The sequence below is a fragment of the Loxodonta africana genome, chromosome 4 (assembly GCF_030014295.1).
Source record: "Loxodonta africana isolate mLoxAfr1 chromosome 4, mLoxAfr1.hap2, whole genome shotgun sequence".
In the NCBI taxonomy this organism is placed as follows: Eukaryota; Metazoa; Chordata; class Mammalia; order Proboscidea; family Elephantidae; genus Loxodonta; species Loxodonta africana.
The window spans coordinates 113,177,939-113,197,847 of record NC_087345.1 but is presented as its reverse complement, the minus strand read 5'-3'; the positions used below and the strand labels follow the sequence as shown (position 1 = coordinate 113,197,847).

Below are 19,909 nucleotides of genomic sequence, written 5' to 3'. Positions count from 1 at the left end.
CCTCCCACTTTCTTCTTCTTTTTCAGTAGTGCTTTGCTTATCCGGGGCTTCTTTCCCTTCCATATGAAATTGGTGATTTGTTTCTCTATCCCCTTAAAATATGACATTGGAATTTGGATCGGAAGTGCGTTAAATGTATAGATGGCTTTTGGTAGAATAGACATTTTTACTATGTTAAGTCTTCCTATCCATGAGCAAGGTATGTTTTTCCACTTAAGTATGTCCTTTTGAATTTCTTGTAGTAGAGCTTTGTAGTTTTCTTTGTATAGGTCTTTTACATCCTTGGTAAGATTTATTCCTAAGTATCTTATCTTCTTGGGGGCTACTGTGAATGGTATTGATTTGGTTATTTCCTCTTCGGTGTTCTTTTTGTTGATGCAGAGGAATCCAAGTGATTTTTGTATGTTTATTTTATAACCCGAGACTCTGCCAAACTCTTCTATTAGTTTCAGTAGTTTTCTGGAGGATTCCTTAGGGTTTTCTGTGTATATAATCATGTCATCTGCAAATAGTGATAACTTTACTTCTTCCTTGCCAATCTGGATACCTTTTATTTCTTTGTCTAGCCTAATTGCCCTGGCTAGGACTTCTAGCATGATGTTGAACAAGAGCAGTGATAAAGGGCATCCTTGTCTGGTTCCCGTTCTCAAGGGAAATGCTTTCAGGCTCTCTCCATTTAGAGTGATATTGGCTGTTGGCTTTGCATAGATGCCCTTTATTATGTTGAGGAATTTTCCTTCAATTCCTATTTTGGTAAGAGTTTTTATCATAAATGGGTGTTGGACTTTGTCAAATGCCTTTTCTGCATCTATTGATAAGATCATGTGGTTTTTATCTTTTGTTTTATTTATGTGATGGATTACATTAATGGTTTTTCTGATATTAAACCAGCCTTGCATAGCTGGTATAAATCCCACTTGATCAGGGTGAATTATTTTTTTGATGTGTTGTTGGATTCTATTGGCTAGAATTTTGTTGAGGATTTTTGCATCAATGTTCATGAGGGATATAGGTCTATAATTTTCTTTTTTTGTAATGTCTTTACCTGGTTTTGGTATCAGGGAGATGGTGGCTTCATAGAATGAGTTGGGTAGTATTCCGTCATTTTCTATGCTTTGGAATACCTTCAGAAGTAGTGGTGTTAACTCTTCTCTGAAAGTTTGGTAGAACTCTGCAGTGAAGCCGTCCGGGCCAGGGCTTTTTTTTGTTGGGAGTTTTTTGATTACCGTTTCAATCTCTTTTTTTGTTATGGGTCTATTTAGTTGTTCTACTTCTGAATGTGTTAGTTTAGGTAGGTAGTGTTTTTCCAGGAATTCATCCATTTCTTCTAGGTTTTCAAATTTGTTAGAGTACAATTTTTCATAATAATCTGAAATGATTCTTTTAATTTCATTTGGTTCTGTTGTGATGTGGTCCTTCTCGTTTCTTATTTGGGTTATTTGTTTCCTTTCCTGTATTTCTTTAGTCAGTCTAGCCAATGGTTTATCAATTTTGTTTATTTTTTCAAAGAACCAGCTTTTGGCTTTGTTAATTCTTTCAATTGTTTTTCTGTTCTCTAATTCAAGTTCAGCTCTAATTTTTATTATTTGTTTTCTTCTGGTGCCTGATGGATTCTTTTGTTGCTCAGTTTCTATTTGTTCAAGTTGTCGGGACAGTTCTCTGATTTTGGCTCTTTCTTCTTTTTGTATGTGTGCATTTATCGATATAAATTGGCCTCTGAGCACTGCTTTTGCTGTGTCCCAGAGGTTTTGATAGGAAGTATTTTCATTCTCGTTGCTTTCTATGAATTTCCTTATTTCCTCCTTGATGTCTTCTATAACCCAGTCTTTTTTCAGGAGGGTATTGTTCATTTACCAAGTATTTGATTTCTTTTCCTTAGTTTTTCTGTTATTGATCTCTAGTTTTATTGCCTTGTGGTCTGAGAAGATGCTTTGTAATATTTCGATGTTTTGGACTCTGCAAAGATTTGTTTTATGACCTAATATGTGGTCTATTCTAGAGAATGTTCCATGTGCGCTAGAAAAAAAAGTATACTTTGCAGCAGTTGGGTGGAGAGTTCTGTATAAGTCAATGAGGTCAAGTTGGTTGATTGTTGTAATTAGATCTTCCGTGTCTCTATTGAGCTTCTTACTAGATGTCCTGTCCTTCTCCGAAAGTGGTGTGTTGAAGTCTCCTACTATAATTGTGGAGGTATCTATCTCACTTTTCAATTCTGTTAAAATTTGATTTATGTATCTTGCAGCCCTGTCATTGGGTGCATAAATATTTAATATGGTTATGTCTTCCTGATCAATTGTCCCTTTTATCATTATATAGTGTCCTCCTTTATCCTTTGTGGTGGATTTAAGTCTAAAATCTATTTTGTCAGAAATTAATATTGCTACTCCTCTTCTTTTTTGCTTATTGTTTCCTTGATATACTTTTTTCCATCCTTTGAGTTTTAGTTTGTTTGTGTCTCTAAGTCTAAGGTGTGTCTCTTGTAGGCAGCATATAGATGGATCGTGTTTCTTTATCCAGTCTGTGACTCTCTGTCTCTTTATTGGTGCATTTAGTCCATTTACATTCAGGGTAATTATAGATAAATAAGTTTTTAGTGCTGTCATTTTGATGCCTTTTTATGTGCGTTGTTGACAATTTCATTTTTCCGCATACTTTTTTGTGCTGAGGCGTTTTTCTTAGTAAATTGTGAGATCCTCATTTTCATAGTGTTTGACTTTATGTTAGTTGAGTTGTTACGTTTTTCTTGGCTTTTATCTTGAGTTATAGAGTTGTTATACCTTTTTGTGGTTACTTTATTATTTACCCCTATTTTTCTAAGTAAAAACCTAACTTGTATTGTTCTATATCACCTTGTATCACTCTCCATATGGCAGTTCAATGCCTCCTGTATTTAGTCCCTCTTTTTGATTATTGTGATCTTTTACCTGTTGACTTCCATGATTCCCTGTTATGTGTATTTTTTTTTTAATTAATCTTAATTTGTTTGTTTTTGTGATTTCCCTATTTGAGTTGATATCAGGACGTTCTGTTTTGTGACCTTGTGTTGTGCTGATATCTGGTATTATTGGTTCTCTGACCAAACAACATCCTTTAGTATTTCTTGTAGCTTTGGTTTGGTTTTTGCAAATTCTCTAAACTTGTGTTTGTCTGTAAATATCTTAATTTCGCCTTCATATTTCAGAGAGAGTTTTGCTGGATATATGATCCTTGGCTGGCAGTTTTTCTCCTTCAGTGTTCTGTATATGTGGTCCCATTCCCTTCTTGCCTGCATGGTTTCTGCTGAGTAGTCAGAACATATTCTTACTGATTCTCCCTTGAAGGAAACCTTTCTTTTCTCCCTGGCTGCTTTTAAAATTTTCTGTTTATCTTTGGTTTTGGTGAGTTTGATGATAATATGTCTTGGTGTTTTTCTTTTTGGATCAATCTTAAATGGGGTTCGATGAGCATCTTGGATAGATATCCTTTCGTCTTTCATGATGTCAGGGAAGTTTTCTGTCAGGAGTTCTTCAACTATTTTCTCTGTGTTTTCTGTCCCCCCTCCCTGTTCTGGGACTCCAATCATCCACAGGTTATCCTTCTTGATAGAGTCCCACATAATTCTTAGGGTTTCTTCATTTTTTTAAATTCTTTTATCAGATTTTTTTTCAGCTATGTTGGTGTTGATTCCTTGGTCCTCCAGATGTCCCAGTCTGCATTCTAATTGCTCGAGTCTGCTCCTCTGACTTTCTATTGTGTTGTCTAATTCTGTAATTTTGTTGTTAATCTTTTGGATTTCTACATGTTGTCTCTCTATGGATTCTTGCAACTTATTAATTTTTCCACTATGTTGTTGAATAATCTTTTTGAGTTCTTCAACAGTTTTATCAGTGTGTTCCTTGGCTTTTTCTGCAGTTATCCTAATTTCGTTTGTGATATCGTTAAGCATTCTGTAAATTAGTTTTTTATATTCTGTATCTGATAATTCCAGGATTGTATCTTCATTTGGGAAAGATTTTGATTCTTTTGTTTGGGGGGTTGGAGAAGCTGTCATGGTCTGCTTCTTTAAGTGGTTTGATATGGATTGTTGTCTCCGAGCCATCACTGGGAAACTAGTTTTTCCAGAAAATCCGCTAAAAAAAAATGCAGTCAGACCCCTATCAGAGTTCTCCCTCTGGTTCAGGCTATTCGGATGTTAATGAAGCTGCCTGGGGAGGGTGGGGGAGGGAACAGAGAGATAGGAGAGTAGCACCTCAGAATATAGCCAGAGTTGCTTGTCTTGCTTGGAATGACTATTATATCTGAGATTCCCGTGGGCGCGTCGCCTATGTGTGCTGGCTGTGTGGAGATTGCCCCCGGGGGGTCTGGCCCACTGGAGTCACGGTCAGATCCTCCGCTTCCAGCCCCACGCCCAGCGTCAAGGCTCCCCTACTGGGACGGTGCACTCTCGACTCCAAAATCAGTCGCTGCCTCCCGGGGACTTCTCGTCCCTACAGCCGCGTGGCTGTGCCGTCCCCGTGAACCAGGTGGGCCCCCTCCCGGGGTTAGTTCAGATGGGTGGAGCAGCTCCCCGTGCTTGTGCCGTGACCAAGTGTCCCAGCTGAGATGCTGTTCTCCCCGCTCCAATACCAGTCGCTGCCTCCCGGGGACTTCTCCTATCGGCTGCGTCCCACGCCGCCCGCACGACCCGGCTGGGCCCCTTCCCGGGGTTAGTTCAGGGGGGTGGAGCAGCTCTCCGTGTTTATGCCGTACCTGCATCCAGTCCAAATCCCGGCGAGACGGTTCCCCGGCTGGGACGCTGCTCTTCCTGTTCCAAGACCAGTCACTGCCTCCCAGGGACTTCTCCTACCAGCTGCGTCCCACGCTGCCCGCGGAACCGGCTGGTCTCCCTCCCGGGGTTAGTTCAGGGGGGTGGAGCAGCTCTCTGTGCTTGTGCCATACCTGACTGGTACGCTGGCTCCAGGCTCTGGAAACAATCGCTGCTTCCCCGTATTAGTTCGTTCTCCGTCTCTAAATCTGTGTTTGTTGTTCAGGGTTCATAGATTGTTATGTATGTGATCGATTCACTTGTTTTTCCGTGTCTTTGTTGTAAGAGGGATCCGAGGTAGCGTCTGCCTAGTCCGCCATCTTGGCTCCGCCCCTGAGCTCTCTTCACTATAATTTTTTAAAATAATTTTTATTGTGCTTTAAGTGAAAGTTTACAAATCAAGTCAGTCTCGCAAATAAAAACTTGTATACAACTTGCTACATATTCCCAATTACTCTCCCCCCCCGCCGCCCCATGAGACAGCCTGCTCTCTCCTTCCACCCTCTCTTTTCGTGGCCATTTTGCCAGCTTCTAAGCCCCTCTACCCTCCCATTTCTCCTCCAGGCAGAAGATGACAACATTGTCTCAAGTGTCCACCCAAACCAAGTAGCTCACGCCTCACCAGCATCCCTCTCCAACCCACTGTCCAGTCCAATCCATGTCTGACTAGCTGGCTTTGGAGATGGTTCCTGTAGTGGGCCAACAGAAGGTCTGGGGGCCATGATCACCGGGGTCCTTCCAGTCTCAGTCGGACCATTAAGTCTGGTCTTTTTATGAGAATTTGGGGTCTGCATCCCACTGCTCTCCTGCTTCCTCAGGGGTTCTCTGTTGTGTTCCCTGTCAGGGCAGTCATCAGTTGTAGCCGGGCATCATCTAGTTCCTCTGGTCTCAGGATGATGTAGTCTCTGGTTCATGTAGCCCTTTCTGACTCTTGGGCTCCTTATTATCTTAAGTTCTTCGTATTCTTCATTCTTCTTTGACCCAGGTGGGTTGAGACTCATTGATACATCTTAGATGGTCCCTTGCTCGCATTTAAGACCCCAGATGACACTCTTCAAAGTGGGATGCAGAATGTTTTCTTAATAGATTTTATTATGCCAATTGACTTACATGTCACCTGAAACCATGGACCCCAAACCCCTGCCCCTGCTTCACTGACCTTCGAAGCATTCAGTTTATTCAGGAAACTGCTTTGCTTTGGTTTAGTCCAGTTGTGCTGACCTCCACTGTGTTGAGTGTTGTCCTTCCCTTCACCCAAGGTAGTTCTTGTCTACTATCTAGTAAATATCCCGCTCCCACCCTCCCTCCCTCCCCCCTCTCATAACCACAAAAGAGTGTGTTCTCAGTTTAAACTATTTCTCAAGATCTTATAATACTGGTCTTACAGAGTATTTGTCCTTTTGCAACTGACTAATTTCACTCAGCATAATGCCTTCCAGGTTTTTCCATGTTATGAAATGTTTCACAGATTCCTCACTGTTCTTTATCGATGCATAGTATTCCATTGTGTGACTATGCAGTAATTTATTTATCCATTCATCCGTTGATGGGCACCTTGGTTGCTTCCATCTTTTTGCTATTGTAAACAGTGCCGCAATAAACATGGGTGTGCATATATCTGTTCATGTAAAGGCTCTTATTTCTCTAGAATGTATTCCGAGGAGTGGGAATGCTGGGTCGTATGGTAGTTCTATTTCTAGCTTTTTAAGGAAGCACCAAATCGATTTCCAAAGTGGTTGTACCATTTTACATTCCCACCAGCAGTGTATAAGTGTTCCAATCTCTCTACAGCCTCTCCTTGTAGTTTTGATTTACATTTCTCTAATGGCTAATGATCGAGAGAGCATTTCCTAATGTATCTGTTAGCCGCCTGAATGCCTTCTTTAGTGAAGTGCCTGTTCATATCCATTGCCCATTTTTTTAATAGGGTTGTTTGTCTTTTTGTGGTTGAGTTTTAGCAGAGTCATGTTAATTTTAGAGATCAGGCGCTGGTCAGAGATGTCGTAGCTGAAATTTTTTTTCCCAGTCTGTAGGTGTTCTTTTTACTCTCTTGGTGAAGTCTTTAGATGAGGATAGGTGTTTGATTTTTAGGAGCTCCCAGTTATCTGATTTCTCTTTGTCATTTTTAATAATGTTTTGTATTCTGTTTATGCCATGTATTAGGGCTCCTAATATTGTCCCTATTTTTTCTTCCCTGATCTTTATCATTTTAGATTTTATGTTTAGGTCTTTGATCCATTTGGAGTTAGTTTTTGTGCATGGTGTGAGGTATGGGTCCTGTTTCATTTTTTGGCAGATAGATATCCAGTTATGCCAGCACCATTTGTTAAAAAGACTGTCTTTTCCCAGTTAACTGACACTGGGCCTTTGTCAAATATCAGCTGCTCATATGTGGATGGATTTATATCTGGGTTCTCAATTCTGTTCCATTGATCTATGTGACTGTTTTACCAGTATCAGGCTGTTGACTACTGTGGCGGTATAATAGGTTCTAAAATCAGGTAGAGTGAGTCCTCCCACTTTGTTCTTCTTTTTTAGTAATGCTTTACTTATCCAGGGGTTCTTTCCCTTCCGTATGAAGTTGGTGATTTGTTTCTCCACCTGGTTGAAAAATTTCGTTGGAATTTGGATCGGAAGTGCATTGTATATATAAATGGCTTTTGGTAGAATAGATATTTTTACAATGTTAAGTCTTCCTATCCATGAGCAAGATATATTTTTCCACTTATGTAGGTCCCCTTTGGTTTCTTGCGGTAGTACCTTGTAGTTTTCTTTCTGTAAGTCTTTTACATTTTTGGTAAGATTTATTCCTAAGTATTTTATCTTCTTGGGGGCTACTGTGAATGGTACTGATTTGGTGATTTTCTCTTGGATGTTCTTTTTGTTGATGTAGAGGAATCCAACTGATATATTTTTTTTAATAATTTTTATTGTGCTTTAAGTGAAAGTTTATGAATCAAGTCAGTCTCTCACACAAAAACCCATACACACCTTGCTACACACTCCCAATTACTCTCCCCCTAATGAGACAGCCCAATCCCTCCCTGCACTCTCTCTTTTCATGTCCATTTTGCCAGCTTCTAACCCCCTCCACCCTCTCATCTCCCCTCCAGGCAGGAGATGCCAACATAGTCTCAAGTGTCCACCTGATCCAAGAAGCTCACTCCTCACCAGCATCCCTCTCCAACCCACTGTCCAGTCCAATCTATGTCTGAAGAGTTGGCTTCGGGAATGGTTCCTGTCCTGGGCCAACAGAAGGTCTGGGGGCCATGACCGCCAGTGTCCTTCTGGTCTTAGTCAGACCATTAAGTCTGGTCTTATGAGAATTTGGGGTCTGCATCCCACTGCTCTCCGGCTCCCTCAGAGGTTCTCCGTTGTGTTCCCTGTTAGGGCAGTCATAGGTTGTAGCCGGGCACCATCTAGTTCTTCTGGTCTCAGGATGATGTTTTCTCTGGTTCATGTGGCCCTTTCTGTCTCTTGGGCTCGTAATCGCCTTGTGTCTTTGGTGTTCTTCATTCTCCTTTGATCCAGGTAGGTTGAGAACAATTGACGCATCTTAGATGGCTGCTTGCTAGCGTTTAAGACCCCAGACGCCACTCTTCAATGTGGGATGCAGAATGTTTTCTTAATAGATTTTATTATGCCAATTGACTTAGATGTCCCCTGAAACCATGGTCCCCAGACCCCTGCCTCTGCTACGCTGGCCTTTGAAGCATTCAGTTTATTCAGGAAACTTCTTTGCTTTTGGTTTAGTCCAATTGTGCTGACCTCCCCTGTATTGTGTGCTGTCTTTCCCTTCACCTAAAGTAGTTCTTATCTACTAATTAGTGAATGCCCCTCCCACCCTCCCTCCCTTCCCCCTCTCGAAACCACAAAAGAATTTTTTCTTCTCAGTTTAAACTATTTCTCAAGTTCTTATAATAGTGGTCTTATACAATATTTGTCCTTTTCCAACTGACTAATTTCACTCAGCATAATGTCTTCCAGGTTCCTCCATGTTATGAAATGTTTCACAGATTCCTCACTGTTTTTTACCGATGCGTAGTATTCCGTTGTGTGAATATACCATAATTTATTTATCCATTCATCCATTGCTGGGCACCTTGGTTGCTTCCATCTTTTTGCTATTGTAAACAGTGCTGCAATAAACATGGGTGTGCATATCTCTGTTCGTGTAAAGGTTCTTATTTCTCTAGGGTATATTCCAAGGAGTGGGATTGCTGGATCGTATGGTAGTTCTATTTCTAGCTTTTTAAGGAAGTGCCAAATCGATTTCCAAAGTGGTTGTAACGTTTTACATTCCCACGAGCAGTATATAAGTGTTCCAATCTCTCCACAGCCTCTCCAACATTTATTATTTTGTGCTTTTTTGGATTAGTGCCAGCCTTGTTAGAGTGAGATGAAATCTCATTGTAGTTTTGATCTGCATTTCTCTAATGGCTAATGATCATGAACATTTCCTCATATATCTGTTAGCTACCTGAATGCCTTCCTTAGTGAAATGTCTGTTCCTATCTTTTGCCCATTTTTTAATTGGCTTATTTGTCTTTTTGTACTTGAGTTTTTGCAGCTAAAAACTTTTTTCCAGTCTGTAGGTAGTCTTTTCACTCTTTTGGTGAAGTCTTTGGATGAGCATAGGTGTTTGATTTTTAGGAGCTCCCAGTTATCTAGTTTTTCTTCTACATTCTTTATAATGTTTTGTGTACTGTTTATGCCATGTATTAGGGCTCCTAACGTTGTCCCTATTTTTTCTTCCATGGTTTTTATCATTTTAGATTTTATATTTAGGTCTTTGATCTATTTTGAGTTAGTTTTTGTGGATGGAGTGAGGTATGGGTCTCGTTTCATTTTTTTGCAGATGGATATCCAGTTAGGCCAGCACCATTTGTTAAAAATACTGTCTTTTCCCCATTTAACTGTTTTGGGGCCTTTGTCAAATATCAACTGCTCATATGTGGATGGATTTATATCTGGATTCTCAATTCTGTCTCATTGGTCTATGTATCTGTTGTTGTACCAGGACCAGGCTGTTTTGACTACTGTGGCAGTATAATAGGTTCTAAAATCAGGTAAAGTAAGGCCTCCCACTTTGTTCTTTTTCAGTAATGCCTTATGTATCTGGGGCCTCTTTCCATTCCATACGAAGTTGGTGATTTGTTTCTCCAACTCATTAAAGGATGTCGTTGGGATTTGGATCAGAATTGCATTAAATGTATAGATCGCTTTTGGTAGAATAGACATTTTTTATAATATTAAGTCTACCTATCCATGAGCAAGGTATGTTCTTCCAGTTATGTAAGTCTCTTTTGGTTTCTTGTAGAAGTGTACTGTAGTTTTCTTCATATGTCTTTTACATCTCTGGTAAGATTTATTCCTAAGTATTTTATCTTCTTGGGGGCTACTGTAAATGACATTGATTAGGTGATTTCCTCTTCGATGTTCTTTTCGTTGGTGTAGAGGAATCCAACTGATTTTTGTATGTTTATCTTGTATCCTGATACTCTGCTGAACTCTTCTATTAGTTTCAGTAGTTTTCTGGAGGATTCGTTAGGGTTTTCTGTGTAAAAGATCATGTCACCTGCAAATAGAGATACTTTTACTTCTTCCTTGCCAATCTGGATGACCTTTATTTCTTTATCTAGCCTAATTGCTCTGGCTAGGACCTCCAGCACAATATTGAGTAAGAGCAGTGGTAAAGGGCATCCTTGTCTCGTTCCCATTCTCAAGGGAAATGCTTTCAGGCTCTCTCCATTTGGGATGATGTTGGCTGTTGGCCTTCTATAAATGCCCTTTATTATGTTGAGGAATTTTCCTTCTATTTCTATTTTGCTGAGAGTTTTTATCATGAATGGGTGTTGGACTTTGTCAAATGCCTTTTCTGCATCAATCGATAAAATCATGTGGTTCTTGTCTTTATTTACACAGTGGATTACATTAATTGTTATTCTAATATTGAGCCATCCTTGCATACCTGGCATAAATCCCACTTGGTCATGGTGGATTATTTTTTTGATATGTTGCTGAATTCTATTGGCTAGAATTTTGTTGAGGATTTTTGCACCTATGTTCATGAGGGATAAATACAGGTCTATAATTTTCTTTTTTTGTGCTATCTTTACCTGGTTTTGGTATCGGGGTTATGCTGGCTTTGTAGAATGAGTTAGGCAGTATTCTGTCCTTTTCTATACTTTGAAATACCTTCAGTAGTAGTGGTGTTAACTCTTCTCTGAAAGTTTGGTAGAACTCTGCAGTGAAACCGTCAGGGCCAGGGCTTTTCTTGTTGGGAGTTTTTTGCTTACCTTTTCAATCTTTTTTTGTTATGGGTCTATTTAGTTGTTCTACTTCTGTTTATATTAGTTTAGGTAGGTAGTATGTTTCTAGGAATTCATCCATTTCTTCTAGGTTTTCAAATTTGTTAGAGTACAATTTTTCGTAGTAATCTGATATGATTCTTTTAATTTCAGTTGGATCTGTTGTGATATGGCCCATTCATTGCTCATTCGGGTTATTTGTTTCTTTTCCTGTATTTCTTTAGTCAGTCTGGCCAATGGTTTATCAATTTTGTTGATTTTTTCAGAGAACCAGCTTTTGGCCTTGTCAACTGTTTCAATTGTTTTTCTGTTCTCTAATTCATTTAACTCTGCTCTAATTTTTATTATTTGTTTTCTTCTGGAGCCTGATGGTTTCTTTTGTTGCTTTCTTTCTATTTATTCAAGTTGTAGGGACAGTTCTTTGATTTTGGCTCTTTCTTCTTTATGTATGTGTGCATTTGTTGATATAAATTGACCTCTGACCACTGCTTTCGCTGTGTCCCAAAAGTTTTCAGTCTTGTTGAATTCTATGAATTTCTTTATTCCCTCCTTAATGTCTTCTATAACCCAGTCTTTTTTGGGGCAGGGTATTGTTCAGTTTCCAAGTATTTGATTTCTGTTCTCTGGTTTTTCTGTTATTGATTTCTACTTTTATGGCCTTATGGTCGAGAAGATGCTTTGTAATATTTCGATGTTTTGGATTCTGCAAAGGCTTGTTTTATGACCTAATATGTGATCTATTCTAGAGGATGTTCCATGTGCACTAGAAAAGAAAGTATACCTTGCTGCTTTTTGGTGGAGTATTCTGTATAAGTCTGTGAGGTCAAGTTGGTTGATCGTAGCAGTTAGATCTTCTGTGTCTCTATTGAGCTTCTTACTGGATGTCCTATCCTTCACTGAAAGTGGTGTGTTGAAGTGTCCTACTATAATTGTAGAGGTGTCTATCTCACTTTTCAATTCTGTTGAAGTTTGTTTTATGTATCTTGCAGCCCTGTCATTGGGTGCATAAATATTTAATATGGCTATATCTTCCTGGTAAATTGTCCCTTTAATCATTATGTAGTGTCCTTTTTTACCTTTTGTGGTAGATTTAACTTTAAAGTCTATTTTGTCTGAAATTAATATTGCCACTCCTGCTCTTTTTTGATTGTTGTTTGTTTGATATATTTTTTTCCATCCTTTGAGTTTTAGTTTATTTGTGTCTCTAAGTTTAAGATGTGTCTCTTGTAGGCAGCATATAGACGGATCTTGTTTTTTTATCCATTCTGCCACTTTCTGTCTCTTGATTGGTGCATTTAGTCCATTTACATTCAGCGTAATTATAGATAAATATGAGTTTAGTGCTGTCATTTTGATGTTTTTTTTTGTGCGTTGTTGACAATTTCATTTTTCCATTTGTACTGAGAAGTTTTTCTTTGTAGAATGTGTGTTCCTCCTTTTCATAATAGTTGAATTTATTTTTGCTGAGTCGTTATGTTTATTTTGAAGTATGGAATTGTTAGACCTCTTTGTGGTTACATTAATATTTACCCCTATTTGACTAAGTAAAAACCTAACTTATATCATTCTATATCACCTTGATTTCCTCTCCATATGTAAGATATATGCCTCCTGTATTTAGTCCCTCTTTTTTCACTATTGTAATCTTTTACATAATGACATCATGATTCCCTGTTTTGAGCAATTTTTTTTAAAATTAATCTTATTTTGTTTTTGTGATTTCCCTATCTCAGTTGATATCAGGATGTTTTGTTCTGTGACCTTGTGTTGTGTTGGTATCTAATATTATTGATTTTCTGACCAAAGAATTTCCTTTAGTAATTCTTATAATTTTGAATTGGTTTTTGCAAATTCTCTAAGCTTATGTTTATCTGTAAATGTCTTAATTTCACCTTCATATTTGAGAGAGAGTTTTGCTGGATATATGATTCTTGGCTGACAGTTTTTCTCTTTCAGTGCTCTATATATGTCATCCCATTGCCTCCTGGCCTGCATGGTTTCTGCCAAGTAGTCCAAACATATTCTTATTGATTCTCCTTTGTAGGTGACTTTTCGTTTATCCTTGGCTGCTTTTAAAATTCTCTCTTTATCTTTGGTGTTGGCACATTTGATGATAATATGTCTTGGTGATTTTCTTTTGGGATCTATCTTATATGGGGTTCGATGAGAATCTTGGATAGATATCTTTTCATCTTTCACGAAGCCAGGGAAGTTTTCTGCCAACAAATCTTCAACTATTCTCTCTGTATTTTCTGTTATCCCTCCCTGTTCTGGAACTCCAATCACATGCAAGGTATTCTTCTTGATAGAGTCCCACATGATTCTTAGGGTTTCTTTATTTGTTTTAATTCTTTTATCTGATTTTTCTTCAACTATATTGGTGTCAATTGCCTTATCCTCCTGGTCCCCCACTCTGCATTCTAATTCCTCGATTCTGCTCCTCCGACTTCCTATCGAGTTGTCTAATTCTGTAATTTTATTGTTAATCTTTTGGATTTCTGAATGCTCTCTCTCTATGGATTCTTGCAGCTTATTAATTTTTTCACTATGTTCTTGAATAATCTTTTTGATTTCTTCAACTGCTTTATCGGTGTGTTCTTTGGCTTTTTCTGTAGATTGCCTTATTTCATTTCTGAGGTCATCCCTGATGTCTTGAAGTATTCTGTATATTAGTTTTTTATATTCTACATCTGGCAATTCCAGGAATGTATCTATGTCCGGGAATGATTTTGATTCTTTGATTTGGGTGTTTGTAGAACAATCATGGTCTGCTTCTTTATGTGATTTGATATTGACTGCTGTCTCTGAGCCATCTGTAAGATATTGTAATGTTTTCTTTCATATTTGCTCACTGAGTCTTATCTTCCTGTTTTGTTACAATACACCCAGATGGGCTACTAGATTGCTCTATCTTGATTGCTGTAGCTTTTGAATCATTTATGTCCTGTTACCAGCTGGTCTGAGCTGTTACCAGGTATATAAGCCTATGAGTCCATTCACTATTCTTGAATAGAATCAGCTCAGGTATCCTGATAGCGGGTCACCTAGTTTGTGGCATAGGCTCTCACTTATTAACTTAGAGGAGTAGTGGTGATGGTTGTATGAGTCAGTTTCTAGTAGTGGCAGGGGGTCACACTCCAAGGAGGGCAGCATGCTGACAGCCTTCCCCCACGTGTCAGTGAGGTAGGAGTGGCTTTATTCTCTAGAGCGCTCAGCTGTACCTTAGGCACCCAATGCTTGTACTTTTATAGATGGGTAGGTGTCACTATCCTCAGACCCCTTTAGAAGGTGGCTAGGTGGTGTGGGTGGAGCGTCAGCCCTCTGTTCCCTGGTGTGGATCAGTGAGGGATCTGTTTAATAGGTAGAGAGGTATCTGACCTCCAAAACTTACCTTTCCACTGCTCAGCTAAAACAATTACAGTCAGATCTCTATCAGAATTACCTTTGCATTATAATAGCCACCTGGTTACCTGTAGGGATGAAAGCCAAAGACTGCGGGTCTCTCATGCCTGGATGGAGCTGATTCTGTATTGTTATTCCAGTTTAGGGAAGTCAGGGGAGGATTTTTCCTTTGATTGTTAAATGCTGCTTTTCTTAGGCCAGGAGAATGGGTTAGAAAAGAAAGAAGAAAGAAAGAAAAAAAACAGGCAGTGCACCTCACTCTCTGGCCCAGGGAATTCCTGGCCCAGGGAATTCCAATGTTAATGAAGCTGGCTGGGGCAGGGAGGGGAGGGATCAGATAGATAGGAGTGGCAAGATAGACAAAGTTACTTATCTTGTCTGGTGAGGACTGTTTTTTCTGAGATTCCAGAGGGGTGTGCCCTGGCTGCATTCCTGCTGAGACTGCTCCTGAAGGTTAGGGCTGCAAGGAAGCTGTGATCAGCTCTTCCGCGCTTAGTCCAAAGCCCAGTGCCAAGGTTTCCTGTTCGGGATGCTGTGCTCCAGGCTCCAAAACCAGTCACTTCTTCCCATGGTTTTTCGTTTGCCCATCAGCTGCGTCAGTGTGCAGCCTGTGTGTGCTGGCTGGGTCCCCTCCAAGGATGATCCCGGGAGTTAGGCCTATGTCCGTGCTTGCCCCATCTCATTAAGCCACAATCAGCCCCACCACTCTGGCACCAGGGAACTGCAAGTGCTCTAGGCTGCAGCGTGGCACACTGACTCTGCAAGTGGTCACTGCTTCAGCATGTGGCTTTTTGCTTCCCTGTCACTCAGGTCAACTCCTTAGTTCTGTGTTTGATGGTCAGGGTTCATAGATTGTCCTGTATATAATCGATTCACTTGTTTTTTCGAGTCTTTGTTGCAAGAGGGATAAGCGGAAGCTTCTACCTAGTCAGCCATCTCGGTCTCGCCTCCTCCTCATTATAATTTTGATTCGCATCTCTCTAATAGCTAATGGGAAACCCTGGTGCCATAGCGGTTAAGAGCTATGACTGCTAACCAAAAGGTCAGCAGTTCAAACCCAGCAGGGGCTCCTTGGAAACTTTACGGGGTGGTTCTACTCTGTCCTATAGGGTCATTATGAGTCAGAATTTTTGGTAATAGCTAAAGACTTTGAGCATCTTTTCATGTGCTTATTGGCTATTTGAATATCCTTTTTGGTGAAATGTCTGTTCAGGTCCTTTGCCCATTTTCTGATTTTTGTTGTTGTTTTTAAGTTGTAAAACTTTTTTTTAAAATAATATATTTTGGATACTAGACCCTTATTAGATATATGGCTCCCCCAAATTTTCTCCCAATCTGTAAGTTGTCTTTTCCCTTTTTGGTAAAGTCCTTTGATGAAAAAGAATATTTTATTTTTATGAGGTCCCATTCATCAATTTTGTCTTTTGCTGCTTGTGCTTTTGTTGTCATATCTGACAGTCTATCATTAAAAACTAAGTCCCACGGCACACCCCTATATTTTCTTTCAAGAATTTTATGGTTGCAGTTGTCACATTTGGGTCTTTGACTTTGAATTTGTTTTTGATCAATTGTTTTTAATTTCTCAGAACATGAAATAGTTATATTTCAATGAAATGCTTAGGGTTTTAAGATCAAAGTATGGATCTACCAACAAATTAGAACTTTATTTCCTACTGATTTATTGTTCCTACCCCCAATGTACCCCCAATACCCCCAATAGAAAATATTAAATAGTTCAAATAGAATGTGTACCTGGATCTAAAGTGACCAACTTCATCAAGAACCATAGGAAAGTGCTTCCAAGTTTTTTCCAGGTGGCTTGAGCATGTAATAATTTTCTTTGAGTCACCAAACAGGGAATGGAAATAATCCTCCCCTTCCCCAATCACAGAGGCCTCAGAAGCAAGGAATGGGGTCTGTTTCTTTGGAACTGTGCAACTGCTGACTCCTTTCAGGGAAACAGAGGAGAGAAGTAACCGAGAGAGAAGTAAATAAAAGGATATTAAAATAACCCAAATCACTTATATTTTCCTCCCTGCTTCTATAAAACTATATTCTTTTTATACATTTTACTGTCACTGTCAAACTCAATGAGAATAATTAGAAGTTTTAAAGACAAGACTATAAAATAACAACCAGTAAGTGAATATTTTTAGTGACATACTGAATTCCTAGAGATTATTTCATAAGGACTGTTAGATTATTTAGTTGTACTATTAGAAACATCATAAAATTTTGAGTAGGTAAAACATCTGAGTCTCCCTAATTTGATTATGTTAATTATAAATACAGAGCCCTGGTGGTGCAGTGCTTAAGAGCTCATGCTACTAACCAAGATGTCGGTAGTTTGAATCCACCAGTCGCTCCTTGGAAACCCTATCGCTTAACCACTGTGCCACCAGTGCCTAGCACAGTATCTGATATTTAGCAGGTACTCAATAAATGACAACTATTACGGTTTTCTTTATTATGGTAGTGGAGCCCTGGTGATGCAGTGGTTACGTGTTTGGCTGCTTACCAAAAGTTTGGCAGTTCAAATCCACCAGCTGCTCCTTGGAAACCCTATGGGGCAGTTCTACCCTGCCCTCTAGGGTCACTATGAGTCAGAATCGACTTGATGGCAACAGGTTTGTTTGTTTTGTTTGTTTATTATTGTAGTACCAAAACCAAAAAACCAAACCTATTGCCATACAGTCAATGTACAGGGCTTGGTTAATGTGACATCGGATCCAACATCATCAAAGGTTAACTAAGACAGGTCTAGAGTTTGCTTTCGATTCTTATATCTTTAACAAACCAAAGCAGGGGAAAGGTTAAAAGGATAAAATCAACGTTCTTAAAGAGGATTCCTCAAAGTATTATATTTAGAAGGAACTTTTGGAATTAGATTAGTTCACTCCAGTCAAATGAGTATTTAATTAATCCTTAAATTCCCTTGAGAAAGGAGAGTGTCCAGCATCCTTCTTAGCAGCACATCCCTAGGGCTGGAAGATGTTGCGTTTCAAAGGGAAAAAAGATATTCATTTTGGCCCTAGCAATAGATGGAAATGCACCAAATGCAGTAAGTGTCCAAGGACCCAGTTATCTATCTACAAAAGCAGAATCTATATAACTGAAGATGATGACTACACCCAAATCCAGCTTTCAGCTTGTAAGGGGAAGCCACAGTATTTTGTTTTTCCCCCAATACTAGGAGCTTTCACAGTTTAAGCCAAATATAGAACATATGTCATGATGATATAATGCCAAAAGATGGAAACTTCCCTCCCTGTACCTAAAATTTGTATTTGCAGTTTTAAGCACAGGTCAGTGACTAGAGACCAGTGTAAACTTAGGAGGCTTCTTTGAAAAATTTCCTAGACATACAGGCAATGAAGCATAGGGAATATGACTATAATGGAGGTAGGACAAAACCATATGTAACTCAAACGCTTGGGAAGATACAAGAAATAAAATGAGATATAGAGAGAAGTAGCCAGGTTGTAAATGTCCACAGATGGTAGAAGAAAATGGAGGCACCAGATAATCATGGGAAGGTTTTTTTCTACCATCTTTGAAACTTGTCAGTTGACTAGTAGTTGACATACAGACCCCAAATCCAACCTATTCTAAGAGAAGGTGCTCAAAACTATGTTCAGATTCACAACTGTTATTATTTACTACGTGCTAGTTTTTTTTTTTTTTAGGCTTTGTGCTAGGTGTTTCCAAGGACAGTTTTTTTTTTCTTTTCAGTAAACCATGATAAAATACTCTCAAACTTCCCTAAACATGATGTCGAACAAACATCCTATAGTGTGAGTTTGCTGAGTACATTTTTGTTAACCCTCAAAACTTTACTTCTTTCTACCATAGTACCATTTTTTCTCTCCTCCAAGTTATTCTTATGATTTCCCCCTTTTTTCTCCATTACTTTATTATATACCTTTTCTTTTTTAATTTAAATCTATCTGTCTTTTTCTAACTTAATCCATAAGTCTTCTAAAGGCACAAAATATACGTGGCATTGCTTAATCATCCTGGTTGCATGCAAAGGAAGAAAAGTTAATGTTATACATCAGAATTTTTAATTCTCTAGCAGTTCTAGAGTATATTATCAGTTAATCCATGAACCATCATGATAACTCAAGATACCTTAATCATGAGACTGATATATTTGGGCACATGCATTTATGTGGCCTGAATACAAAACTCAATGCTAGGGTCAGTGATGACCATAGTCAAGTTGCTGTGTATATGATATTAACAATTAGCATTATTGGGAACAAACAAGAAAACATCATTCTGGCTTCTAGGCACATAAAGAATCAATTGAAAAGTATGCTCTAAAAATAGTCTAAAAATATTTAGCACATGTTTTGCTTACCCAAGCTGTTTTCTATTTTGGGATGGTTCATTGGACTAGATTTAGAAGCCTTTGCTTCACTTGTTGATGTAGTTAATCCACTAATCTGAGAGCTAGACACATAGCAACTGAGAGGCATTTCATGGGATAAGGACCGTGAAAATGGCAACGTCGTGTCATCGGAAGATAACCGTGTTGGAAAAAAATGAACAAAAGATCGCTGTGTCATTGATGAGGAAGCTTCCTGTTTGTCTTCTTTTCTGTGAACAAAAATTATTATAATAAACAAAGTAAGAAAGTCAGGCTGAATAGACTGAACACAAAAGGCACTGGTATCGGTATTACTTAGGGTTCTGCTTTTCAAAGGCATTATACATCTAACACAGGCACAATAACATCTTATATTTCTAATTTTAACCAACTAAATAAAATACTTTAGTGTCTACTACATTCTTTTATTTTCTATTTAGAAAGTAATAAATTCTTATTTTAGGTGTTTTTGAAAATATGTAAGAGTAGAAAGAAGAAAATAAAAATCACTATAATGTCACCAGCCAGAGACTTCCACCATTCCCTCCCAGGCTTTTTCATGCACTTTCTACTCAAAATTAAGAGGCTATGAACTACTTTATATCCCACTTTTTCACTTATATCATATTCAACTTTTCATTAATACACAAACATGATTCAATTCCCATTCAATATGGCATTCTTTAGTATACCTTTTTTTTCCTTCAGTTCCTGCTATATTAATTAAAAAAATAGATTCTAGAATTAATGTCTGCTTTTAAATGACCTCTGCAAATTAGTATCTATAAATACAGTACACATGTGTACACCTATGTGTATGTGCGTATGTTGAAGGGAATGGTAGGTAGGAAGGAGAAGGAAGACTTAGTTTCCAGATACTTTTTTAAAATTAATTTTTATTGTGCCTTAAGTGAAAGTTTACAAATCAAGTCAGTCTGTCATACAAAAATGTTTATACACCCTGCTTTACACTCCTACTTTCTCTCCCCCCAATAAGACAGCACACTCCCTCCCTCCACTCTCTCTCCTTGTGTCCATTCG

General features: G+C 38.7%; 1 protein-coding gene across 1 annotated transcript in view; it reads right to left on the bottom strand.

Annotated features, from left to right (window-relative positions):
• The window catches only part of LMNTD1 (lamin tail domain containing 1), a 53,839-nt gene extending 34,355 nt beyond the window's left edge, over window positions 1-19,484 (bottom strand). Inside the window, exons 1-2 of the mRNA XM_064285170.1 lie at window positions 18,860-19,484; window positions 16,249-16,444 (exon numbers count right to left, since the gene is read on the bottom strand). Of these exons, the coding sequence (XP_064141240.1) occupies window positions 16,249-16,444; window positions 18,860-19,208 (545 nt within the window). The 5' untranslated portion in view covers window positions 19,209-19,484. The remainder of the gene's footprint in view (window positions 1-16,248; window positions 16,445-18,859) is intronic.
• Window positions 19,485-19,909: the final 425 nt, after the last annotated feature.